The 27,627-nt window shown below is 42.7% G+C and overlaps 2 protein-coding genes across 4 annotated transcripts in view; one reads left to right on the top strand and one right to left on the bottom strand.

The window, feature by feature from the left end:
* Positions 1–22,619, top strand: part of LOC143368497 (dipeptidase 1) — a 195,625-nt gene extending 173,006 nt beyond the window's left edge. The window contains exons 2-8 of one of the 3 annotated variants that reach the window (XM_076811300.1): positions 5,783–6,112; positions 14,583–14,715; positions 15,401–15,589; positions 15,815–16,014; positions 17,327–17,487; positions 20,046–20,175; positions 20,479–22,619. In XM_076811300.1, coding sequence (XP_076667415.1) covers positions 5,783–6,112; positions 14,583–14,715; positions 15,401–15,589; positions 15,815–16,014; positions 17,327–17,487; positions 20,046–20,175; positions 20,479–20,610 — 1,275 coding nt within the window. In that variant the 3' untranslated portion in view covers positions 20,611–22,619. Of the gene's footprint in view, positions 1–5,782; positions 6,113–14,582; positions 14,716–15,400; positions 15,590–15,811; positions 16,015–17,326; positions 17,488–20,045; positions 20,176–20,478 lie in introns of all 3 variants that reach the window. The other 2 variants (XM_076811292.1, XM_076811309.1) reach the window with 2 other exon arrangements.
* Positions 22,620–22,740: 121 nt separating this feature from the next.
* Ida (anaphase promoting complex subunit 5 ida) lies at positions 22,741–27,518 on the bottom strand. The gene is made up of 11 exons (XM_076811044.1): positions 27,118–27,518; positions 26,938–26,987; positions 26,234–26,613; positions 25,996–26,149; positions 25,714–25,895; positions 24,887–25,000; positions 24,361–24,490; positions 23,974–24,276; positions 23,769–23,890; positions 23,426–23,693; positions 22,741–23,332 (listed from the first exon to the last, which is right to left on the bottom strand). The coding sequence occupies exons 1-11, from the start codon at positions 27,236–27,238 to the stop codon at positions 22,964–22,966; spliced, it is 2,193 nt and encodes a 730-aa protein (XP_076667159.1). The 5' UTR covers positions 27,239–27,518; the 3' UTR covers positions 22,741–22,963.
* Between the last annotated feature and the right edge of the window lie 109 nt (positions 27,519–27,627).

The raw sequence follows: 27,627 nt of genomic DNA, 5'->3' as shown, positions 1-27,627 counted from the left end.
AAACATCTAACAGTATGTGCCTACGAGATCAGGCTACAATATCCGGCATTAACTTGCGTTTGAATCACAACAATACCAAATATGAAATATAACGTAAACTATCTTAAGTGGTACGGTATAGGCAACCCTCCAAACCATGGCGCGGTGTGTTCCTCTCCGCGGCTACGTTACACCGTAACGTCATTGGAATCTCCTCGAACACAAAGCAAGCCAGCAGCGCCGTCGCATAAAAGGCGAAATATGTAAAGCGCGGGGGATAAAAGCCACGGGCTGATCAGAATTCCGAACGTACACGACACTTCTGCCGCGTGCACACGCCGGCATAAAGCACGCCGGAGGTAAAACAAAAATACGCCCACGCGTGCAGAAATATATACCTCCTAGGGCCGAGCCAGAGCCGCGGCGTTACCTCTGCCTCCCCTCGCGGATCCCCAAGTAGCTGTCCCGAGCAGGGACGGTGATAAATCCGAGGAGCGCATTAAATTTCCGCCGTGTATTCGAAGTAACGATATAAGTGGGCCGAAGGAACGATCGAGATCTAACTGCGCCGGCGGGAAACGGGGGAGGCAGAGACGAGGAGGGTCTCGACGGTCTTTAGCGACTTGGAACGTTGTAACTGCCCCATTGTGGTTCCATCGAACGCGTACGGACGCGTCGATCGACTCGCTGATCGATAGATCGGCCTTTGTTGCCACCCTCCCAAACTGCCTTCGAGAGCATTCTTTTTAATACGACCCTTTTATTACAGCTTACGTTTGGATGCTGGCCAATTCGCCCCGCCAGCGTTCCATCCCTGATCGACCCCGGTGCTTTCTGCATTTTCGTCTCGTCACCGCGTCGAAGACGTTAACCAGCAATCGGGGGTCAACGCTAGGCCGCTTTTATACGCTTTTGATAAAAATCGTCGCGATGGAATTTGTAAGTTCCGCGTCGGTGTTAGGGAAAAGGAAATTGGTCGTTGTCGCCAACGTTGGTACGTATTGGAATTTGTTCGCTGAGCGAATTGTTACACGGGAATCTGGATCGAAAGGGGAGCTTGTACGGGCTGGAATTCATTTTGGGGACGCGGCGTGGTTCGCGCTGGAAACATTGATTAAATTTTAGTTATGTTTCGCGGGCGCGCTCGTGGCAATTTTTTTCGGGCTCTCGGTGGGTTCCTTTTTTGCGTCAAAGGAATGGCAGGTAATGGATTTTAGGTGAAGTTTGTTTCGCGAAGCAGATTTTGTTTTTATTCCGCCTAGATGGAGGTATGAGATTAAAGTTCTTTGGTAATTGCGGGAAGCGCAGGCTACTGTGCGCGAGAAATTTGATAGGGTAAACGATAGAAGTAGGTACCGTAAACTGGGGGAACATTGGCAGGTTTTTCTAACGTTTTGTTAGAATACTAATATAACAAATGCGATACTATGTTTGGGTGTGAATCCTGCGGAAAGTATGGACTACCATGAAATCTGGACATCTCACCACTTCCCCCTTATTTGACCCCCTTGACGCTTTGTGACAATCAAAGTTAAGTTAGTATAATATAAAAATTAGCATTTTTACATTTGCTTTAAGTATCCTATCATAATGTTGCACCTTTGTGATTATACTGCAAGTGTGAAATTGCAGAAAAATTTTGTCCTTTTCCTTCTTAAATGAATGTTAATTAACTGATATAAATACACCTAACTGTATAAATACAGTATTACACAAAAATACAATGTAATAATAATAATAATAATAATAATAATAATAATAATAATAATAATAATAATAATAATAATAATAACAACAATAATCATAATAATATTAATAATAATTAATAATATTAATACGTCTTTATTGCCCCAACAAATTATGCTAGATTAGTACACATTTGGTCTTTTTCCTCCCCTTTTTGTGACGCAATGGGCGGGATTCAGCAAAATGCTGTTTTAAAAGCCTACTTTGATACAAATGCACATCATATAAATAGCATTAACAGGTAAAGTTTTTCTAATCTGAAGTTACATTGACACTTACCTAAATCTGTTTCATTTTATATTGCTTTAAAAAAAATGTTAAGTTCCGGAGACGCACTAACGACACGTTCTTTTTCCGTGCTCAATACTATGTTTTTCCCAAGAAAAGGCACGCGCAATCTTCTTAGAAAGTACGTAAGAAGTAAATAAGACCGAGAAAACAATTTGAATACGCGAAATTTACATACAATTTTAGAAAACTCATAACGAGGTCTAATTTATCGCGACACATATTTTGGACGATAAAGTTTGTCGCATTGAATAGTGAATTGTTCACTAATTCTTAAAATTGAAACAGTACGCCCGCTTATTCCAACTAATAATTAATAATTTAAAACAACGCCATCTATGTATCAGGCGATACACTATTTATTTTACGCGAATTGGCGCTTAACTTTTCGCGTGATCGATCCGGAGAAAATAACGTCCAGCAGTATAGCTGCCAACGTTACCCCGTACTACCACTGTGCCTCCAGTTTACGGCAACAGCAATGATAAGTAAGAAGAAGCGTGAATCACCCCCTGTCACAAATACTGAAACTAGACTTCTGTTAATCGTTAAATTGAATGTTACTGCAACACGTCGCGTGCTGGTGACGTTTCCATATACTTTCTGATGGATGTGCTTTACTAAAAGCGCTCGATAAGCTGTTTACAGGAAAATTGAACCTGGAAACGAATTTATCGTAAGGTTACGCACCTCCGCGGAGTAGAATATCACGTGCTGGATCAGACGTCACGATGTTACTGCAGTCCAACGGGCAAGTAGTATAGATCACCGTTTAGTCAGACAGTAGATAAAGCGATACTCTTCAGCAGTCTCATAACTCTCGTTCTCTCGTGGCTTGAAACTGTTCTCATCCAACATTTCAAGCTTCGATTTACACACTTTATTTCTGAATTGTCTTCAATATACTCTCAAAACTTGCAACAAAATAATCGCATTAAATTTTTCAGATTTTAGTAGCTTATAAGTTATCCTTGGCACTTAGCCAAAATTTAAAGGCCATCAAAGTGATCTCGAAGGTTTTATATGTTATTTGAGACAAAGGAAAATCTAAATGCTCCCTGAAAGCAGCATTTCGATCAACTGGTTTATTTGCGCGTTACTCTCGAATCGCACGTTCCCAACTTTTACAGATTCCGGACGTTCTGGCACACTTTCTCCGGCGTCCACCTTTTCCGATAATTCGAAAGACTGAAGGTTCGTTGTATCGAGGGGAGGGAAACGGCTGAAAGCCTGGGCGAAAGAATCTGTTAATGGACGTTCACGTGTGAAACGTACGGCTTGCGCGCGGTACCGCCCGTTCTCCGCCTTCGAGTCGCCGTTTCTCCTCCGCCCGTCTGATTCAACGTATTTCCACGACGGTTGCATTAGAAAGGGAAGTTTGTCTTCCGCCGTTGGAAGCAGCTTGACAGCTGATTCTCTTTTTTAATCATGCCGCCAGGCCGATCACTCAGTTCCCTTACGGGAAGAAGCGATCCATCACCCTTCCGACGAATTGCCATCGGCGACATGATCTAGCTTGATGGAGAAAGACGCAAGTATGAGGGTGAACCACTCCGTAATGGAACTCGCGTGGCAGAATAAGTCAGGTAAAAGCTTTCCTCCCGATATACACACAAAATTTCTTACACGTCCTTCCAAGCGTCTCCACTTCGAATTGCTTATTAAATATTACAATTCGCATGCAGTATTAAAAGATTCCCCGACTCCGAGCTCCACCCGAGCTCCGAATAAATCACGCATCCGCGTATTTCATCGCGCGTTACAGCAAAGAAAAGCAAAGTTACGCTCCACAAAAGGCCAGCACGAAATACGAGGTAATTCGGAGCGGGGGTAAAACGATTCCTTCTTCGTGCCGGCGCTCCCAAACGCGCTTTGAAAACCGAGCGCCCCTACGCCGAACAATCGTTCTCCTCGGGAGGAATTCGCCGTGCTCCTTTGACGGCGATCATAAACTATTCAACCCCTTCAGGCCTGTGATGACAGTCGCTCTGCTCCGGCGACATTTGCAACTCACAGGACGAAACAGTAAATTATTTCTAGGCGGAAGCGCCAAAGCTTTCAGCTGTCCCGTCTTCGCCTGCCCCCTTTGGACAACGTCGCGCGCCAGAGCACGGGCATCCAACGTCTAATGCGAAACGTATTACGGAACTTAATAACCTCCCCCCGCACGCGCAATACCAAGCCAACTTATTTCCTCGCTGCGGAATCGCTCCTTTTGAAAGCCGTTGGTGCGCAGCGCGTTACGACGCAGCTACCAGCGACGTCTGCACACTTAACCGGTTGATTAAACTAGCTTTCGCCCGTCAGAGTTTGTAGTCGAGCAAGATTTTGGATAAGTGAATTTCTGGACGGATGAAGCTCCAGCGTAGGCGAGCTTCTCGAGCTACGAAACTTCTGGATAATCGTGGTTTGCCGGAGCCGAGCCTGCCAGACTGCATTTCTAGATGTAGGGTCGACCGGGGCGAATCGAATCACTTCGTGTTGGATGGTACAAAAATAATAGGTAAATGTTAAAGAAAAAACTAGGTTTAGATATACTTATATAATCGTTGTGTCACTGATTCATCATAGTCCAGGCAAAACCGGTGACCCTAGAAAATGAAATTCGGAGGGTGTATCCCGTTTGCAACGTAGGTGCTGGATGGGAAAGGGTTTTTTTTTTAAATTACACCCCCAAGAGGGTGAAAAAGGGTAAAGCGTGTTTTCGCGGATTCCTTAATATCTCTTAGGCTCGATTAAATATCAACTTGGTTCTTACTCACAAAGATTACCCACAGAAATGCCCACAAATCAATTTCAGGATCTTTCCCTAACCAACCCCTAAGGGGGTGAAATGCATTTTCGCGGATTGCTCAAAATCTCTTAGGCCCGATTTGATATCATCTTGGTTTTTACTTCGAAAGGTTACCCACATAAATGCCTAAAAAGCAATTTCAGGATTTTACCCTGATACATCGCTCAGAGGGTGGTGAGAGGGGGTGAAATGTGTTTTCACGAAGTCCTTAATATCTCTCAGGTGCGAAGCGACGCGCGGGGGTATTTTGCTAGTATATTTGTAACTATTTAATAGGTACCCCTTTGGCTTGAACATTAATAATAAAAAATAAATCCAAATTTAAAAATCTTTCTTCTGCAAACAAATAACTAAACCGTGAGAAATAACCCAGAAATGCTCGGAATGCTCGTTTCTATCGCGATATAAGAAATATCAACTGAATTCTTATCTTGATCCGATTCACCTCGATCTACCCTATGGTACAACGAATCCATGGATCTTTGCTTCTGAGAACGTGTACACAGTTTAACGTGATTAGTACTAAGGTGTAACGTAAGATTCTTGAACATGTAATGATAATTGGAAAAAAAGTGCTTCGATTAGGCGATAAATCAATGTTTCGTTGAAATGGATTTCTGAACCACTTCTTACAGAGTTCCAAGTGAATTCTTGAATGCCCAAGCTTTCCCTAAACTTTCAGCCGATTAAATCTGATAGGTAGTAACGCACTTTTGCCCCAGCTGGATATCCAAGGAGCCCGCCTTTCAGTCGAGTTAATTTTTGGCTATGAAAGTTGAAAGTTAGCCCGCTTGTTCAGCAAGTAACGCGAATTTAACTTGAACCCGCGCCACCCCCGTTCTCCGCGGTGTACAATGAACGGCTGTTGAAACTTCTGCGAAAAGATAGTCCAGTAGTTTATCCAGCTTTGCGTTCGGCCCGAAGAGGAATGCTCCTCGGTAATTCCTAACTAACCGCGAACGATCGATGTTTCAGTGTGGCGGTCAGAGCGGTGTCTGGGTAGCAAGCGTGATCATACTGTCAATTGGAAGCTGGGTGGGCAAAGTTGGGCCACGACCAGCCGATGGGGAGATTGCACACCTGACGTCGCCGAGGGAGAGGCTGGAGACGGTCAGGCAGGTTCTTTCCGAGGTGCCTTTGATCGACGGGCACAATGACCTGCCCTGGAACATTCGAAACTTCGTCCACAATCAGCTGGCCGAGTTCGACTTCGACAAGGATCTACGACAGGTCGCGCCTTGGAGCAAGAGCGCCTGGAGTCAGACCGACCTGGTCAGGCTTCGCCAGGGCATGGTCGGCGGTCAGGTAATTGTTCAGTGTCTTGGTGATAAGAAACGATGCAACGACAGTAATTTTGGGACACGACAGATGTGAGGCAAGGTTAGGTGTTCTGGACAGGCGTGAAGGAACAGCACACTTTTAATAATAATAATAATAATTGCGTGCCTATATTAAAACTATTCCTAATCTACCCTGCAATCTTCAACGCCTGAACTCTCCCCGACGCTCAAAGCAATCTTCCCTGCTCCGCTCTCGATCAACCCCGCACTTTTCAAGATCCCATACGCGCGCAAAAGTTCCGCCGGCGTTCCAAGAATCGTTCTCCCTTGTAACCCACGCGCAAACCTAAACACTCGGTATCTCTTCCGCCGCGAACACTCGTTCTTTGCGCCAAACAGTCCATTTACGTTCCTCGACGCGCAAAGTATCCTCGCGCCCACATAAATGAAAATATTACTTTGATCATTGATTGTCACTCGAAAGGAGTTGAAGAGTGGACCTAAGAGCCATCCTATAAATAATAAGGTTCTTCTGAGAACTGCGTTCATAAGAATGCAGCTCCACAAGAGCGTCATTCCTTTCTGTTTGGTTGTAACTACTATGTTGCGTAGGAATTGTTAACAGAAAATGAAGAATAACAGAAAAAATCGTCTACGGTACAATCCGAACGTGACCTCGAAAAGCAGAGAAGAATACACGTTCCTTTAAGACTTAAGTAGCTGATGGAAAGCCTGAAGTTCTCTCCTACCACTCTGCACCCCGTAACGTTTAGCAAGTGGTTTACGTGGTACTTATCTAGAGACACGGCTGCACACGTGTATACGTGTACACGTACACAGCTTTGCCCGGCGGCGTGCTCGCGCCCACGTAACCGGCGGGTTCAGGAAAATTAAAGGAGAAATATTTTCACGGCACGTCCGCGCATACTTCTCGTGAAAGTTGAGAAATTACGTGGACGGGCTGGGTAAAGAGCGAAATAACAAAGCTGCTAAGGCGAACTGCTCGCCGGCCATGAAATTCACTTAGCTTTTTATTTAGCCAGCTAGAAGGAACGGTGAAATTAATTCGGGACTTCTTTCGCGGTCGCGCACAGCCGCTCGCTACAACGGCTTTCCGAGCTTCCTTGCGTGCCACGCGTGCGTATTGGGCCCGAGTAAGCGAGAGGAGACTGTAAAACCCGCGAAGAAGGAAACTGATCCTCCTGCGACGCTTCGATATCAATTTCAACAAAGTGCTTCGTAATTTCGTTAATGCCGCATCGATCTTACGGTATCATTACCTACAAACATCTGCTTCACTCTGTACTCGATATAAAACCATCCCTTGTGTCAACGAAATGTCGAAAATTAACTTTGAAATGAAACTCAAGATGATTGGAAGCATTAAAGGAAACCTCTTCTGCCTTCTCCTTCGACGGTATGAAAGAAGCACTTGCGTTCATCCCGAAACTTGTTTCGGGAACGCAGAGACCTCTGTGGTAGCCTAAATCACAGCTCTCATTTCCAAATTACGCTTGAGGAACTATTTAAGTACTCCGCAAAATGTTTCACAAAAATCCTAGCATTGAAATTATTCTTCGAATAATACCAGGCTACTATTGCCAAGTGCAGCTGTCATTTCGAAAGAAGAACCTCCACGGGATAATCATTTGCTTTTCGTCGTTTATAGCATCCCAGCTTCGCCTTTCTTACCCCCACACCTTTGTTCTCCTTTCACTCTCTACAGCACCCACTATAATTACCGCACCTTATCATTTTTTTGCACCCAATCGACCCACCTTTCAGAGAGCATCCCTCGTATTCCGCTGCGCAATAACTTGGAGCGGTTTTTCCAGAAGGGAATCTCTCTAATCCCCGAGCAAGGTCGATTCATCGGTGTCATATAAAAATTCCCATTAAACGGTATCCTACCGAATCGGATTATTTACGCCACGCCGCGGGATATTGGCCCCGTGCGCGTACGTAATCCCACGTTATGGGGAGTAATCGCGGCCGTGAGGGCATATCAAAGATGCCCCATGACCCCGCCGGATTTAATGCATCGATATGATCCCAAAGCCTCAAGTGTGCGCGCACATGTGCACGGACGAACGTGCGTGCGTGCATTAAGGGCGGGTATTGCTACTGTGCAACCGCGATGGAAAGCGGAATGGTAACGGGGAACAAGTGGGCCGAGCCTACCAGATGCCAGCTTCTGACCATGAGCTCGTTACGCGCTCCCTAATTTCCATGAGGCTCCCGGTAATTTACTTTACTTCTCGGTACCTTCGTCTCGCGCCGCGATGTAATCCTGCGCTCTCCTGGCTGTGGTGGGATTCATCATGCATCCTGTCTACCGTAGGAATGTAAATCTCTGTTCTTACACGAGGTCCCCCGTACTAATCCATAAATCTGCAAATATAATTGTATTAGTGGATCATGTAGAGTAGCTAGCAATTGGGGAATTCCCTCGGTTTTTCTTGCACGTGGTATGAGGTACCGGGAAAACTGTGTTTTAGATTCTTGACGCATGAGTCCCTCGCTAGGTACTTCCTGGCTTAGCGCGTCTCCACTCTCATGGGCGCTTATTTAAGCCAATTTAAACCAATTTAAACCCATTTCAGTTTTGAGATTAGAGTTTTGGATTTTATGTTAGATTTACTATTTTAACCCTTTCGCTTATTCAGTTCAATCGATCGAGTAGAGATTTTATTCAATGGCAGTAATAAAGCTGAGTAATTTCAAAATCTCTGCTCTATTTAACCCTTCGTGGTCACGCGGGGTGTATCTCACCCCTACACCAATTTTCAAGGTCAAATAATGGAAATTCGAGAAACATCGATGTAATTCGACAGATTATATTAAAATTTAAGTGGAGGATTAAAATTTTGATACAATTTAAATGAAAATTAATTATTCTTGATTTGAATTCGAGAATCAAAAAATAAGGAGAGATAAAAATATCTCTTTTTTCCACAGCCGTGGAAAATCGCTCTTCCTGAACTATAAATGTCATCCTGTCAAAATTTACATTTCTAGAAAAAGACTGTTAGGGCATGATTGTGTGAGTATTAAGAATGTACAATTATCACTTAAAAGTTAAAAGATTTAAAAATACGCTGGGGTGCAGTGAACCCCATGCGACCAATTTGTGATTATAAGAATGTGTGACCACGTTGGGTTAGGTCTGGTCCCAATTTCTGCTCATTTAAGAGGTTACTCGACAGAAAGAAGGTGTAAAAAATTTGTTTGCGATCAGAATTTGCAGAGTAATTGATTAATTCTTTAATAATAAATCAACCAGTCGAAAACTATTTAAGAAAAATATTTCAAAATGTTCAACTACTGGTAATTTGTAATTAAATATAATATTTTAAATGTCCGCATTTCTGCTCACGAAAAATAGCGATGTACGTATTTCTACTCACCATTTGTACCAATTTCTGCTCACATAATATGTTACCTTTTCAGGTTAAAATAAGTTACATCTTTTATGGAGATGTTTTGTAACATAACAGTAAAGCGTAAAATAATGATAAACAAAAATTAAAATGCCTTCGAATAGAAATAGAGGTTACAGCATATATTGAATTCTGAGGTTACGTTGCTAAAGTTTTGGTGAGTAGAAATGCGGACACGACGGTGATTCACTTGACCCTAAACCTAATCACCTGTTTTCTACTTAAAATAATCAAGAATAGTAAAAAAATCTACATCCAGAGCACAATATGGTATCTGTTTTTGTTATTAAATAATAACTTTTACTGCAAAAACTATTTTCTGCCCAATTATCGAATACCAATAATGACCCTGTTCCTACCACAACCAGCTAAAACACGGTTGAAAAATCACGAGTCTCTCATTATAAAAGTTTTTTCGTTGCTTATGCTGCACTCTGATTAGCCCCAAGCTCGTGCAACACTTGCGTAAATGTTCAAATAATTTAAAATTATTTTGTTGTAACTATAGTACAAACGTGGCGCTTATAAAAATAAGAAAAATACGAAATGAGCAGAAATGGAGACATGAGTAGAAATTGGGACATCCACCTTAGCTCGAATTTTTTTGGGCGGCTTGAAAAATCCGGGTAGTCCGAATCGTTTCGGGCTGCCCGGAAGAACCGAATAGCCGGAATTATTTCGGGCCAAACACCCGTTTCCAAATGGGTATTGATTAATTTATAATCTTCAAGCTTACTTATTAAAAGAATGTCTAACTACTTTCAACCCCCTCGGGCTTGTGCGAACTTCGCACTACTCATGTTTCCCACGTAGGTATCTAGTATGTGCATTGAGCTATAAGAATACCTGGAGAGAGAACAGAGAACCTATCTCTGTCTTACAACAGGCTATGGATGTACAGTGCGCACACAAAATACGCACCTAACACAGATAGTACAGATAGAGAGGGATAATAGAAAGACGAAGGATAGATTCACCTGTTATCTTCTATTTCCCTAGGACCGCTGTCACCTCTACTTCTTCCCACTGCTGTTCTCTCTCCAGGTATTCTTATAGCTCAAAGAGTGTGCGTATATAAATTTTCAAAGGACATATTTTTGTGCAATATATAGCGCTTATGTATCCAGTTCTTCCGAGCGGCCCGAAACGATTCGGTCTACCCGGATTTTTCAAGCCGCCCAAAACAATTCCAGCTACCCGGATTTTACGGGTACCCGGCCCTGGGTCGGCTCGCTTTATTCGAGTACCCGAACAGCTCTAATGCAAAGTGCTATAAAGGTATAAGACTGCCAATTCCCCCCTTTTCCATCTCCTTCAAGTTTCCCCGCAGGAAGTACCTACACTTGAGGCCTCCGCGTCTCAGTTTACCCCCCTGAACAACAGTGCCTACGTAAACCTTCCCACTTGATATTCAAAACAATTGGACTAATTTTCCAACAGCACATACCAATTGCACACCATTCGTTCGCAAATCCGAAGCGCCATATCTGCAATCTCCAGCCCTTCTGTCTCGTCCCGGCCTGGTCGAGCGGATATCCCGCAAAGCGAGCCGTGGCATTAAGAAAGACACCGCCGCCGACGGGACGACACAGAAAGCGGTTCTCTCTTTATGGACGTAACCGTGTAACAGCCCAGGACGGCACACACAGCGGGGCGCGCAGCTACGCGAGCACGACAGTGTGCACAGCAGCGAAATAGAAACGGCCACGGAGACGCTCCAATATTACGTTCCACAAACACGGGCACGCTCGATGCTTCCACCCCCCGCTTTCGACCGCAAGCTCGTTACCGGTTCCCCAGCTTTTCTGGGCCGTTTCTTTATTTTCCCTCCCTCGGCCAACCCTCCGCTTCCTTCCCCGCGCTTCCCTTTTTCGTTGTTCCACGCGCCGAGCTCGCGCCGGATGCGCCATTATCGCCGCGGGAAGCATCTTCGGTCAGTAAAGAGAGGGATGTCCGCGACGTCGCTTACACACGAATCCTCCGCGAATTTCTTCGGTGTCCTAACACTTTCAGCGGCGCAGGGTTTCGAGCGATGGTTATTCAAGTTAGCTACGCCCCTTCGAATGATCGGGAGAGCGAGAAACTTTTGCTTAACTCACCCTGGGCAAACATTCGGGGACAGCCGAAGGATAATTTCGATGATTTCCAGAAGGTATCGACGTGGAAACACACCGACGTCGGTTACAGTGCTAATTTTCAGGCTGGAGATTGCAGAAGGAGTGCCTACTCGAAAGGAGTACGGTGTACGGCTTTTATTCGAATATTTGAATACCAGAGAATTCGAATTTGAGATTGGAAAATTCGAAGAATTAGGAACATTCGAATAAATAAGAGTATTCGAATATTCGGAGCGATCGGATTTCGGATTGTACCGAGTAGGAATCTGAACATGAAATATTTGCTCACGCTTTACCGTGAAAGTCTTTTAATATCGGCCTTTACAATTACTTGTTTTTCAAACGATGAATTTGAAACTTTATTAATCCTTGGTAAATTTATAAATTTTTAACTAATTGTTTTGCAATCGTTATGCGAACCAATTAGTCAAATAAATAATGATGAATTATTGTATCTTCGAATGCATAGACGAAATAATTTGTTGCAATGAGTAAATAATTATTATTTAAATAAAATATTATACTGAAAAGTATATTCGGATAATTATGTTACATATGTACGTATAGGTATATTTATTTGGAATAATTTTAGTATCTATGTACTAAATTATACTAAAATATGATTAATACTCCCAATTAAGTACTTGGTCGCATATTCGAATATTCCAATATTTACAGCTCTAGTATGGTGCTCTATTCTGAGAAGCGGAATTTGGATGTCACTGTGTTTGGTTCCGTCGCAATGTCGAAAATCTCCTCGTGTAGAGAATGAAAGGAGTGGCTAAAACAGTGCGTCAGGGGTGTGGCTCTCAATTTTAACCTTTGCATATAATTTCGTAAGATCCAAGAATTACGCTCGACTGCGGCGTTACAATCAGCCCCGTTAACTGTAAGTTACAGCGAATTCTCGTGCCGAGGATTATTTATAGACGCTACGTGATACCATATTTGCGGCACGATAAATCATAAACCTGGACCGCGATCATAAAATTTGTCACAGTTGCTCGCGGGGTAGGGGGGGGGGTGAAATAATGTGTAATAAATTTCGGAGCAATAATGGACAGCGATCTTATTAAACTGCAATAATGAACCGAAATTCGAGCGCGCACGGCTGGGTATAATTTCGCGGTTTACATTGCTACTGTGTTATTAAATACTACACTGAAATACGGGGCGAAAGAATGCAATGAATTTGATAATAGTAAAATTTGCAGAAAAAATGAAAACATTGAAAGACCCCGCAGAATTTTTATAGATAGTTGATTGTAACATCAATCTTTTCAATTTTCACTTTTCACTTACACCAGTGTTTTCCAACCTTTTTTGCGTCGCGATCCCCTTTTATAATATTCAAATAACTTGCGACTCCCCCCCCCCCCCGCACACACGAAAGATAAGGTAAAGAAAACACAGTAAAGATAAGTATTTCAAAATATAATTCTATTTTAATAATATAAAAAAAAACGTGGCGACCCTCCACAAAATATTTCGCGATCCACCGGTTGGGAATCACTGGTATACACTTTGAATTGACATTCGACTGCACAATACACAAGCTGCAACAACACACACTAAATTCTGTCTTTACAAAAATCCGTGTAAATAAAAAATGTGGAAAAAAATAATGTATATTAAACGATTTTATTAAAAATATTGTAAAAACTAAATTGGAATGCACTAAAAACTAAAAAATAATTCTTTTCCTGTACTTCAATTTTGATGGTGTTAAAATGGTGTTTGATCACTTTAAATAAAACCGTGGGACACGATATTTCAAAACAGGATATAAATCACTTTAATACTTCACCTTCTGGTTGCACATGGTGCCCCACGATTTTATTTAAAGCGATCAAACACCATTTTAACTCCATCGAAATTGAAATACAAGAAAATAATTATTTTTTAGTTTTTAGTACATTTTAATTTAGTTTTTACTATATTTTTAATAAAATCGTTTAACATAAAATATATTTTTTTTATATATTTTTTATTGTCTAGTTTTTAGTGTTTGTGGATTTACATTTCACAGCTCAGACTTCTTCTCCAAATATCATTTATTGCTGTATACAGTTTAACAGTTTGCTTAAACGTTGTAGTGCTACAGTCACTAAAAAATAATTCTTTTCTTGTACTACAATTTCTACTACGAACGCCTGCAAAGTTTTAGTCTTACTATTCGTACATACGTGACGGATCATTTCTCGATAAACTGTGTATTTTCGGTAATCGTGATGCGACTAGCGTCCCAAATGCAGCGGCTTTTTGTAGATTTCGTAAAGAACGCGAGTGGCTCATTTCAAGTCGTTTGGATTTGTGGTTACGGGTTATATTTATTGATGACTGGGTAATTTTTTCACCCCCACGGGTTAATTTTTTTTTTTTGCAAATATTGCATTGTCATCCAAACTACGCACGCCTGCAAAGTTTCAAGACAATTGGATAGTTGGAAGTGGGTTAAATTTGAGTTGCCATAAAAAAATACAAACAAACAGAAGATCGAAGCTGAATAAAATCGTTTTAAAAAAGGTACCATGGAACATTGTATACAGACCGCAATTATACAAATGGTGAATATTTCCGATTGCTTCGCTGCGATTGCCGCTAACACGCGTTCAATTAAGTCACAGAAGACAGACAAATATTTACTCGAGATTGTATAACATCCATGATTTGTTTTTTACATTGAGTGCAATTTCCCAGAAAAATAAATAGGAATATTCCCATGACGGTATTTAATGAGACAAATTTATCGGACCGTGTCAGATCAATACAGATCGCATGAAAGCAGAATTAAATGTACAAGCTTTTAGAAACCGCAATGTTCATCGAAATAAGCAAGGAAGCTTAGCTCCTCCAGATCTCAGGTTTCGTTTTTCTCCCAGTTTGTTTTAATTAGCCAAGGGATAATCTGACGTGCCTGCTCTTTTTTTATCCACAGTTTTGGGCTGCTTACGTGCCGTGCGAGTCGCAGCATCTCAACGCGGTCCAGCTGACTTTGGAGCAGGTGGACCTCATTAAGAGGCTCATAGAGAAGTACTCGCAACACATGCAGTTCGCTGCATCATCAAGGGGTGGGTATATTTCTCGCGATTATCCGAAGTGACCCGCTTGCGCGAGCCTCGACCGCGCGACACGGAAACCCTCCCACTTTCTTTTTTCCTCCTCCCTCCCTTTCTTCGAGGACGAGAGAACAGCGGGGGCGAAACCCTCCCCCATTACAGCTGGCTCGTAAATTCCGCTGAAACGCGAAAGTTTGCATTTTACCACGACGCCGTGCTTCCGTTTCGATAGCCGCGAGTATTTCCCATCGTTTCGACTAAACATCGACGCTTTGAACGAGCTTCAATGCACGCGAGATTCGCTGTTCCGCGAAGGGACGATTAAAACGTTCTGAATCGTTGAGTGACTGCAGATGAAGTTATCGTCGAGTTAAACTGGAGGAAGTGGTGCAAATATATATATACGCTAGGGTCTAAATATGGGCTAGCTGAATTATTGGGTCATAGTGGGTGTTTCACTCTATCGGAAAAGGTGCAAAAGTACGACTGAGAGAGAAAAGGAGCTGTGGGAAACTGGTAATGGCTTGCATTTGCTTTGGTTCTGGTTATGTTGCATATTTAAACCACTTCCTCTACTTTTTAACTACCCCTTGTCAGGTGAAATTTTAAGTTCTAATCGTGCGAAGAGTTTAGACTACAGTATTTAGAGACGTCATTGCTTTTGTTGACGGTTGAATCGCTAACGGTGGGTTTTCAGAAATCTTGGAGGCTCATGCAAGGGGCAGGATAGCTTCCCTGATCGGAGTGGAGGGTGGCCATAGCCTAGGAAGTAGTTTAGCCGTTTTAAGGACACTGTATCAATTGGGTGTACGGTATCTCACCCTCACGCACACTTGTAACACACCGTGGGCGAAAAGTTCGTCGGTGGAGGACGAGGATGAGGAGGGTGAGTACTGTGAAACGATAGAATTACCATCTTTACTCCCGCCCCCCCCCCAACGGCTAACATACCGGAAAGAAAGTATGATCGATAACGTATGAATGAAGTGAGCTTTTGCCCCGTGTACGTAGAAAAGTCGTTAATAATCGCGGGCTTCATTGTCCCGGAGGGGGTAAATGTTTCGGTGGTGAGCGAGAGTCGGGTGCGTGAGGTGGTCTTTTGTTTCAGGAGGCGGTCTGACGGCGTTCGGTAAAGCGGTGGTCCAGGAAATGAATAGGCTCGGGATGCTGATAGACCTTAGTCACACAGCAAGGGCTACCATGAGGGATGCATTGAGAGCCAGCAGAGCACCCCTCATTTTTTCTCACTCCTCGGCCTTTGCCATTTGTAATTCCTCGAGGAACGTTCCCGACGACATCCTAAAGCAGCTGGTACGTTACCAAAGGCACCGTTAATCCAGCTCGATCATGCTTAAATACTTCAAACAAGTCATTTCCCTTGAACTCTATGAAATTGAAAAATAATAGTTGCTGACTTTCTTTCGCCCTGACCTATACCGTATAATCGAACATTTGAGAATGGGGGTAGTAGGTATAATCCAGTGTTATCTTATTAATGTTCTTCGTAGGAAACAGAAACAGGGTAATAGTTCAGCTCTTCAGTGTTGAGAGGGAATTTTGTTAAAATCGTGTTTGCTGCAGAATGTTTATAACATCCTGTGTAGTGTATAGAGAGATCTGTTCGAGGTAGGATTGCGTGAAATCGAAAGGAAACCCGATGGTCCCCATACTTTCCCCCAATTGTCCCATTTCTCTTCCCCTCTGGAGGATAGATAATTATCTCGACTCGGTGGCTGGGCTTTCAATGGCTCGAAACATTTACCACCGACGATTCCTTTCTATTGCCGAGTGTTGCGCTCCATTATAGAGAACCCCAGCCTCAAGGGACAAATTAGCAGGGCGCGAAATTAAGAGATCCATCTAGTACTGTCCCCTGTCACTTCCCGTGCCCGTGCCTCTCTGCAAATTGAGGGATTTCCTGCTAAACGACCACACTTCTCTGCGTTGATCTCCCCAGTGGAAAATCTTTGATCGAGTAGACATAAGATCAACGAGTACTAGAGACGTTCATCTTATACAATTACGAAAGCATAATATTTCGAATGAAAATTGACTCAACCACGTGTTTATTTCCACGCTTAATTCAACCCTTTCAGCCCCTATATTCAAACCCTTTTAACTCGTTTAACTTTTAACCCTTTTAAATTTTAACCCTTAACTTTCAACCCTTTTAACTTTCAACCCTTTTAACTTTCAACCCTTCGCTCCTTAACCCTCAAGCAAAATTCATCGAGACGCATTCGTCAATCGCACTCGCTGCTTCGTAATGGTAAAAGAGTTTAAATTTGAGGAATCTCAGAATTCAATTTCGGCGAGTAGGTCGACATCGCTCGAGCAGCGAGGCGGCCAGAAGAAATGCGGTTACGCTAGGGAACATTGCAGTAGATTCGCTCGAAGAACCTGCCGCAGTAGCTGCGGTCAGGAACTGCGGCGAACAGGCAGCGCGGTTAACGTCTGAGGCTTCTGGCCGAGAACTGATTCGCTTTTTGATCGATCATTCCCGAATCATATTACCACGCACGTAACACGCGTACATGACTGGCGGACGCGACACGTGAACGCGCGCCAAGCGCGGTCAGACCGATAGAGAAGTTGTTTAAAAGTTGGAAAACTTTATTTGCAGGCTGCTAATGGTGGGCTGGTGATGGTGACGTTTTATAATTACTTCGTGAAGTGCGGTTCGCAGGCAACCGTCTCGGACGTCGCCGAGCACATTTACTACATTAGGAACCTAATTGGCGTGGACCACATCGGCGTTGGCGGCGACTTCGACGGTATCAACAAGTATGTACGCTTCGCCCATGAAACATCAACACTATCCTACCGCGTCAGCTCCTGGGTTACACGAGGTGTTCGGCAACAGACAGTAGAAAATGAAATTGGCTGATTCTACGCGACGAAATCAGACGGAAGTCAAGAGTAACGAAATTGTGGCGAAAGCTTCGGTTCTCAGTGATTAATGTTTAAAACCTGGGGTCAGGAACACCTGAAACACGTTGCGTAGGTCAGTAGAGGTAGCTTCTGGTTCGCACCACGCCTCGCCCCGGTGCACAGTGGCGAATTTGGGCCCAAACCTGGCCAAAATTAATATATATGTACATACATCGCAATATATACTACTTACTTTGATAGGTAGACTGGACAATCTGAAAATAAATCTTGAAGTAGGTAGCTCGTTAAATTTAGATCGTCAACTTTGAACCGACATATCTCCGAAGGGGCTGCAGTTTAAATTCTGCAATTGACAAGAAATTATGCACAGATAGATCATAAACGAATGGCCCTAACTAGGTTTGGCAAATTAAAATCTTTGCGTTTGGGCGTTTGGCCTGGTTTTGGTGCAAACTCGCCACTGCGTGCGGCGCGACTTCTTTTCTCATTCACATTTAAAATTTAAATTCGCCTCAGTTTTGCTCTACAGTCTACCTGAAGGTTTCAGCCTGCCTCAGTGCATCCACTCACACTACGCCTCGCCTCTTTTCCTCAAAATATTCTGGAGGAGAGATCCTCCCATCGGAGTCGTGCCAAGCTAAGCGTAGTGCGAGTGAAATTGTCAAGATGCATAAGAACAGCATGGGCAGAATAAAATGAGCCTAAGTGTAGTGGAGTTATTTGGGCTCTGCGCTACCTGTTGATAGTTGAAGTCAATTTAAAGCGACTGAGATCCATCTTTTTTCGTGGAAAGTTGAGCCGCGCGGTAGGCTGCATTCCAAGTCCAGAAACCGTTGGTTACCGGTCGATGCAGCGAAGTAAATCTGCCTTGAAACAATCAGATACGGGCCATCACGATTCGAGATCAAATTTGAGCTGTACGTTTAATTAAGGGAGCACGCGCGCGGCTCTAATTAACCTTTTCGCTGCGGCAGTGTTGGCCGAAAAGATTTATCGTCGCGCGGCTGCAACGGGACCAACATACACCTTCCTGTGGACAGAATTTACTGGCCCCGTCGCGTAATTCATCGTGTCTATACAAGTTATTGTAAACCAGCGAACAGGAAATTAATGGCGCTGTAAATCTAATTATACGATCGTAAATTCCTTTCGTTTTTCTACCCCTCCCTGTTGGAGAACACCGTGGACACTTAGCGGGCACCGTGCTGGTTTTTAATAACGAAAGGGGGGGTGGCACATCGTGTCATTTCAACCGCTTTATCTCCGAATAACGAAGTCTATTTGATCAGTACATTTCTCATTTGCATTCTAAACAAAGACACGAAGGCCGCTAAGTCTGTACCTACATTTAGAAATTACTTCATTTATTTAAGGGGCAATGCTAAGGGATTACATACGCCTAGAATGGCCGAAACAATGCATTTTATCAATAAAGCATTCGCAGAAGCTACAGCATCAAGGGGATGTCAATTCTATAGCCCCGGAGTCGACGATTTTCTGTAAATTAAAAAAAAAATATCTCAATTTAAACTGTTCCTTACACTTGTTTGCACCGTAAACGCTGTTTTCTCGAAACTACGTTTTTCAAAACGGTGCCAATGATGTTTAAAAAACTAGTGAACCGATTTGAATAAAACTTGGCACGATTATTTCTCACATCATTATCTAGTTTTTATCATACGGATCTTTTCGTAATAGCCACAGTTTGGTTTTAATCACTAAAAAAACTAATGAAACGTATCTCAGAAATTGCATTATGGGGTTGAATTAAAGTTCAAACACTCATATATTTTTAAAAATGAAAATTTTTAAAATAGCGTAGGATAAAGACTAGCTTCTGTTACATAGTTTAAGGAACACTTTCCTTCTTTCTATTTTTCGTTTCTCTTTTGAATGACACACAGAGGAGATATTTCTGGCACCTCAAATTCCTTATGTGACGACTCTGCTTCGTTCAATAGCGGCTACACGGCAAACAAGACGAATTATCATAATTTTGTTTTAAATGTTCTTTAAATTACAAGCTTTCAAGTGAATATTACGATTTTGGATAAACAAAATTACTTAGATATATGTAAAAAAAATCATAAAAGGGCCCCTCTTTTCACGGTCCTAGATGTACGTACCCTCTTGCACCTAATCTCATACTATTTGATATTGGAAATGGCTATTCCCCAAACCCACCGATTACTAAACACTTCCAAAAATAATTCCATTAAGATTTTAAGTTTCTTAGCGTTATTTGGATTTGCACCCAAGCGGCAGTCTCGTTATATTAGAAATAACTACAAAACGATTAAAACTACTTGCAGCAGAGACCCCTCCGACCTGTGCCGGTCGTCGGAACGGAAAACTCCGCGGATCTTGGGAAAAGCTATTTCCAGGACGATTGTTATGAAACTCGGTCGATGTTGCACTTGACACAAGGATATAATCGATTCTGTTGACAGAACACCCCGAGGTCTCGAGGATGTCTCCAAGTATCCAGAATTGTTCGCCGAACTCCTTCGAAGTGGGAAATGGAACGTGCTCGATTTAAAGAAAGTCGCCGGTCTAAATTTGCTGAGGGTCCTCCGACAGGTTGGGAACTCGTTTAAACCTAATCTCGGACCTATGTACCGCCGTAATAAAATTGCCCCCACAAACAGAAGGGAAGCGGAACCTAACTCGATAGCTCAAATAGTCGCCTGTACCAATCTGTTACGTGCCACGCGCTATTCCCCATCCAAGAAGTCAAAGTAGCTGCGCCGACGGTTCATGGCGAAATTCGAAATTTTTGGCGAAGCGAACCCAGGCGGGGATAGAGTTTGAGAGCGGTCGCCGCCGCGAGAACGGCCCCGTGTAATTATCATAAAGCAATTCAGCGGAGGAAACTTGTTTCAGGTGGAACGAGTGAGGGACGACATGAGAACGGCGGGTGTGACGCCATCCGAAGTATACCTTCAGGATTCCCCAGACACGAGCGGCAGCTGTGCCCTCGACATCAACTCGGTGCAGAGAGTCATGGAAGTTTGATGGTTCTATGGGATCCCCCTCTGTTTCTCGATGGACGTGCGAACTGCTACTTTACGATCCCCTCCGCCGTCCTATACTCGACAACGGGCACGGTAATCGTAGCCGGGGAAGGCCCGGTGAACGAGAACGGATCGAGATTCCCGAATGCTCGCGATCTATCTGCCCGCGAGGGCTGCACCCCCACTTCAGATGCTCAATCACAGTAACGTTTAAAGAAAGGAACCTACCTCGAACGAAGTCTCGCGAGCACGACACACGGCTTCGGATTTCTAATTTACTCGACAGCAGGATTTATCGTTCAGAGCGCGGGTAAAATTATTTTTCAACGAACCTTTGAGGACTCGCGGTACCACTCGTAATTGCTGGAGCACGTCTCGTCAGACTTTTACTATGGGGCTGAAGAGAGTTGATCTGTCGCGGTAGGGGGAAGTTTCGAGAATTCCACCTCTACTGGTCTTGGGGACTCGAAGTATTGGACATTTTATGGTTTTTATGCGAAGCGTTGGAATGTTTCACTTTCAAGCTAAAAGGTAGTTCGTTAATAATAATAAGTGGTGATACAGTTCTTGTCAGAGAACGATTGACGGGAAGCTTTCCAAGCTGATTCTTCGAATAAACTTTGTTCCATTTTATGTTTCTGTAATGCAGTATTAGGATTCATATTTCGAAGATAAAGTTGTTAATCCAAACTACACGGCAGGAGAAACTTTAAAGTGCGCATTCGTTCGAGCAATTACGAGCAGTACTATATGTTCCTCAAGTAATCGCTACAAAGAGTCAAGATTAAAGCCTCTATTATTTGTAAATTGTCTGCGCGAGATTATAATTCTGACGAAGCGTTTCCGTCACATTCGAAGCCAGAAATTCTGCGGAATCGTGTATCGTGGTCTGATAGAATCCTAAACTACTTCCTGTGCTGACAAAGCTAACATCGATCAAACGAAGATTAGTTACGCATGATTTAGGCCAGTGCTGCTCAATCTAATAAGCTTCTTCCACTCTGGCTTCGTTGCCGTGCGTATGAACGCTCTGTGCGCGCGCCCTGCGCAACAGTATTCCGTGTAGAAAGGGATAAAAGTCACTTCAGGGCTCTCCCACCTGTGGGCAGCGCTGGCTCAGGCAATCCAGATCGAGCAAACAAACCGATCTTGACAATATAGAGGTCTTTTCTAAACCGCGGCACTCTCGTATTTTAAAAGAAGAAGAATATTCTGTGTGAACCCGGCTGTGTATCTTCCTACGTCTTCCCTCCCCATCCCTACATTGCACCGAAGAAAACACGTGCACCTTAGCGTTGAAACACGATGAATCAATGTGTGAGCAGCCAATGTTCTAGAAAGCTTTATCCGAAAACAAGCAGCTGAAGAAGTTTCAGGAGGAAAACATATCCGACTCGGCAGAGACTGTACGCGCGAAACGATAGGTCCCCCCCTCATTCCTTCAGCGTTGTAGAGGAAGGAGACTCGACCGTCTAAAAGAAGAGACGCCGGCTAATGGCCATTCGGTAGGATAAAAATCAAGTTGCTCACAGAGAACGAACGTCACCGATGTAATCCAAGCGTAACTTAACGTGCGTGTTTCTCGAATCGTTGTACCGGGTGTTACCTATCACTTGTACGCACCGAAAAAAATTTCCTCGAAACGAATGCATCATCTAAAGTCTTCGACGGGTCACGGGAAATCGCTACGGGGTTGCTCGCGATCTGTACGAGAGTAATCTCATGAGAGAAAATGATTAGAAGAAAATGCAACCCTGCGATTTCCGCGCGACACCGTTCACCTATCTGTGTCTCCGTGTGCACTTATTACGTGGTCCGTGCGAGTTGATTCTTCGGCATGACTTTGGGGAGCATTATTACCACAAGTGAAACAGGGATGAAGAACGAAACCGACTCGCATGGATTCTACCCGACTCTCGAGTACGGGGAGTGGGTAGAGAAAATTAGAATATCAAAAATTCCGTTGTTACCTCCGCAGCGGACTCTACGAATAAATGTTTCTATTGTACACTTGTCATTTGTTCGTGTGCTTGTTTTGCCTGACCTCCTCCTTTCCAGAACGCTCGATTAGTCCTCGTCAAAGATTGCTGCGCATAAATAAAGTAATGAATACACGGATTCATTCAGCGACTAAAGATACTTCGTTTATTCGAAACTTTCGATTACTTTTATAAACTGCAAACATTCGTATTTGTATATTACAGCCAGTACCTTGTTGGTTTCATTAGCATCGATATCCGCTGTATTACTATAAAGCAGAGACGTGATTTATAGAAAAATATTGTTTAAATCATTCTTATTACAAAAGGGTAAATAAAGCTCCGATTATATTTGTGTGCGCGGTTTCGCTTGCTTTAATACAAACACAAGTTATCCAGCTTTGTCAGAAATTGCTCGTCCAACTGACGAAACTCGAAAGCGCATTGGTTTCGTTCATTTTTAAGGTCGATCTCGTGACACAACAAAGACTCGATACACGCCGTGGCCCGCAGCCTTCCATACGCTTCGACTTTCGTGAAATAGTCCTTGGCTTTGGAGAGCGCTTTGATGGCCCTCAAAATCACTTCTTTCCGCGGTTTGCCGCATGCGGGGGCAGTAGCGACTAAACACTTCGCGTACAAAACAAACGCTCTGCCCTGATCGTAATAGCCACTGTGCGCCAGAATTTGGACAATCACATCTTCCACTAAGTTCAACGCTAACGTTGGCATCCCCATTAGCAACTGAAACAATTTAAAAAGAATTTATCAGTGAAACATCTCTGGTAATGGTATTAATCCAAAGTCTGCATCAACTAATCCAACGAATTTAATCACCTGTATATTTGCAAGATGCATTTTAATTAGTGCTTCGTAGTAAGATAAATGATTTTGCACAGCCAGCTGCAAGGCTGTATTAAGAAGCACCAACGAATTTACTCCAACAATTCCGTTCGCCGGCGACACAGACGCGCACATTATTTGACTCGAGAGTAACATAGCTCGTATTTTATTCTGCGGTGTTATTTGTTTCTCTTCCTCTATGCTGTCTACATATTCGAAGCCTTTCGGGTAATCTTCTTTCCCTAAACAAACTTCTGCTAACCTGTAAATTAACTGCAATGTAAAATTAACGCCCAGGAATAATAAATACTGGCCTCTTCTTGAAAGATCGTTGTACCTAAATTTACTTTCCAAATGGTCCAAACTTGAAATGTTTAACGCTATCGTTTCAGCTTCGCTCCACTTCTCGTGTCTAATTAGTTGCGTGAATACGTAAAGTTGTTCGCTTAACATCCATATCTGAAGGAGGTGATGGAAATGACGTAGGTATTCATTAGAACGTGACTTTTGAGATTGCCGTCGATTTGTGGATACATATGTACCTTGTTGCATGGTTCATTCGGGAATCTCTCCTTAGCGTGGCCGAGCACGACATCGACCAAGGAATATTCACCAAACTCGACTAAAATGTTTGCTATGTTAACAACAGCTTGGCAAGTAGACGGCCCATTGAACATGTGCTGTTTCTTGTCCCCTGTATTGTGCAGAAGCAGCAACTGCGCGCAAACCGAAGACATTTCGGTTTTACCGTAATACGCCCATAACGCGGATTTTTCGGCATACGTCATTGACATTAAATCAATCATGGAATGTTGGCAATTTAAAACGTCAGATTTCATCAGAGTCTAGAATTTAACGGCCAAGCTATTATTGAATGTTAAATACGTACAAAGTGACTAATGTTGCAACAGTCGCATGTAAATTCATACCTCAAACACTTGCGACGGACCCTTAGCCTCCAAAGCAGAATTGTGAGCATATGCGATAAGACCCAATCCAGTCGTGTGAGTTATTCCCAACATGCTTGCTCTGCCAACCGACTTTTCTATGAGAAGTCCCCTAGAAAATATTGGAAATATTAGGGATGGAATATTGAAATATTTCGGAACTCGAGAAATTTCGGGTCTCGAGAATTCGAAACTTTGCACGTTTTTTCGTGATTCGAAACTCTCGAAAGCCAGGTAAGGAAAAATATAAAATCAATGAATAAAAAATCGTTTACAGCGTGCTTCGAGAATTTACGTATTGTTATATATTTGTTTGTATTTTGTTTAACTACGGTTAATAGAATTTGATGCTTCTTTTTGTTTACTTCAGTTCTTAAAGCAAAATATTCCATTTACAAAAACAGAATCAGAACTTCAAGCATCGAGAGTTTCGATGCCTTACAATTTTTCTAATCCGAGTTTCGAGAACTTAAAAATTACATGCATGTTACAGAAGTTTAACACTTACTTTTGTTCGATGGTCAGATGATACATCCAAGCATGTGCCAATTGTAAACACACATTGTCCCCAGCTTCTTGAGCCATCATAATAGCTTCTTTCAAAGCAGCTTGTGCTACTTCCCTTGAAGCGAAGGAAAACGAGAATCATTCACACAAATTCTACGTGGCAATTAACAGATTTAGTTAAATATTGACAAACAGTTGGTCCCACAAGAGCATGTCACTCGTAGCCACTGCCCTGTACTTTAAGAAGGGGTTCTTGAGAATTCGGGGGAGAAAAGTATCTTCTACTACGCCGGTTAACAACGTATGGCATTTTAATTTGCGATTCCGTAGAAACAGGCGATTTTTAAAATGAGAGCTCCGTATCTTTTGTCATTTTTGCACGACGCGGAAAGACGAAAAGGGCATAGTAACGTACGTTGGACTGGGCTGCACAGTCTTTATCTTCGGAGTATGCAGTAAAGTTAGTTGAAAGCATGCCTAAACGGTGTCAATCAAGCAAATATCGACAACATAGACTCGACCATATACTACTGTAGTATGCTTCTTTTCTAAGAAGGCGCCCGGACGCTAAGCGGGGCAAGAGGGCTACTTTGCTCGCATTGGCTCTCACCGCCTGTGTCCCGTTTGCTTACTTTGTACTCCTCGACAGTATCCCCTTTGCCCCGCTTAGCGTCCGGGCGCCTTCTTTTCTGCAAACGACAGTAGGTAATTGCGTATTAGTTCATAAAACGTACTTTTTGGCAATACAGACTTTTTTTAAATCCAATGATTCCTTTCGAAGATACGAGCGACACGCTCTTATCGGACAGACTGTACATGCAAACATACTTATGATTAAATTGGGCATGTAGGACTGCTAAGTTCAAAGCTGCATATCTGAAAATACGAGATCTGTCTTCGGGTGCAGAGCGGTTTTCCAAGGGAGCTAATCTATCGAAGCAATGGTAAAGGCTGTCTATAGCTCCACAGTATTCATTGACTCTCAAGCAATTCAAGTAACTTAAATAATGCTGGAACATAAAGAAATATAAGTAGCATAGAGACATTTTTCAATCGCGTCCTTAAACAGTAAGCGCAGGAAATATATTCTTCTTACCACACAGTACTCACAGCTTCGGCATAGTAAGGACTACAACTTAAAAGTTCTCGTACAAGGACTTGTAACTCCGCAGGAGACATTGCTTTATGCTCGTCTGTCTGCAGTGCGTGTGCTTGCTGCGCGACGAGTAACTCGGCTTGCCTTCCACCCCAGATTGTCCTTGTTCTGTTAGTAATACACAACAGCGATTACAGCGTCGCAGAAGGAGTATAAACTAGAATTATAATTTCTGCGTAAGGCAGTACTTACTCGTTTGAATATAAGTCTTCTGCTTTAGAGCCTGCAGAAATGTCAGAACTCTCCGAGCTATTGGCTCTTCCATCTAGATACTTTTTCAGACCTTCGTACAGTGATACTACTTGATCGAAAGGTAACTTTTCGAAAAAGATAATCACTCTCCTTATATACAATCCAAGAACAGAATTTTTATTTAATGCAGGCAAAGAGAGCGAATGATCTAACGTCGGTTTCATAAGACGCCCGATGCTATCAAATAAATCTAATAAACCTTCGACTCCTTTTCCTATTAACACATTCAGCTGCACTTCCAATTGACGTGCAAATCGTTGTAGAATATACTCGGGAGAGTAGAGTACATTTAAGAGCGCACCGAACTCCATATCTGCCGACTAATAGATAAAATGAGAAACATAATTGCAGGTAAAAGATATTCAACTCGTAAGGAGAGGTCACAGCAGTGGGATCTGAAATTTCACTCAAAATGTTTCTGACGAATCTGGAGTAAAGTTAAATAAACACAGGCGAGAATGTTCGTGCTCTTGCATATTGTTTACAAATGTTGTTCTACATTATTCTAACGTTCGCTTTAGATTCAGCTGAAAGAATTTAGTTAAAATTAACAATGCTGTCACTGTGGCCTATCCTTAGTAATATAATTTTAATCCATTTGAAATGTAACTCACTTTCAAATTACTATAACTAAAGACACTTACTTGAATCAGTTTTAATGTAGCTAAGCAAAAGTCGCGTCTTTCGACTATTGCTGCAAAGCAAATAGACGCATTAACATTGGCAGCTTATGCGTACACAATTATAACTTATGATATTATTAATATAATTGTGAATGGTTGTAACTAGTATTATGACGTAAACCGCATTACAGCAGAAATTACCTTTTGTTGTTTCATTACAATATTCCTTAATTAAAATGACAGTTGCTATTTTGTAGGGTGTTAACGTCTCTTTCTGTACTCTTTTTATATTACCATCAATATTCATGAAATCCGTCGACATGGTGAATATTGTATCACACAAATGTGCAACTTGTAAATAAAACCACTATATATATACGCACTTCGGCACTTCTGTCTTCTCAAGAGGCTATGCGTTTATTAGAAGAGGACAACCGAAAAAAAAGCCGTTCGCTTACTGGAAACCACGGTGTAAATGCTCGGAACTATTTCCTTTCTTCTATCACAGACGAGGTATTACATACCTCAGAGGTATAGGAATTATAGTTATAGGCACTGTAACAGGACAAACAGAGCCATTGAGCTAAACTCAATTGAACTCAATGAAGGGAACAGGATTGTCAGGAATTTCCCTGTCATACGCACAAGATTGTCAATAGAGGGGGAACCAGGGTTGCCAGATGGTTTTAATGTCGAGCCGCCAGATCGCGT

The sequence above is a fragment of the Andrena cerasifolii genome, chromosome 1 (assembly GCF_050908995.1).
Source record: "Andrena cerasifolii isolate SP2316 chromosome 1, iyAndCera1_principal, whole genome shotgun sequence".
Lineage (NCBI taxonomy): Eukaryota > Metazoa > Arthropoda > Insecta > Hymenoptera > Andrenidae > Andrena > Andrena cerasifolii.
The sequence above is the reverse complement of the archived record's forward strand: the minus strand, read 5'-3'. Positions and strand labels throughout refer to the sequence as shown.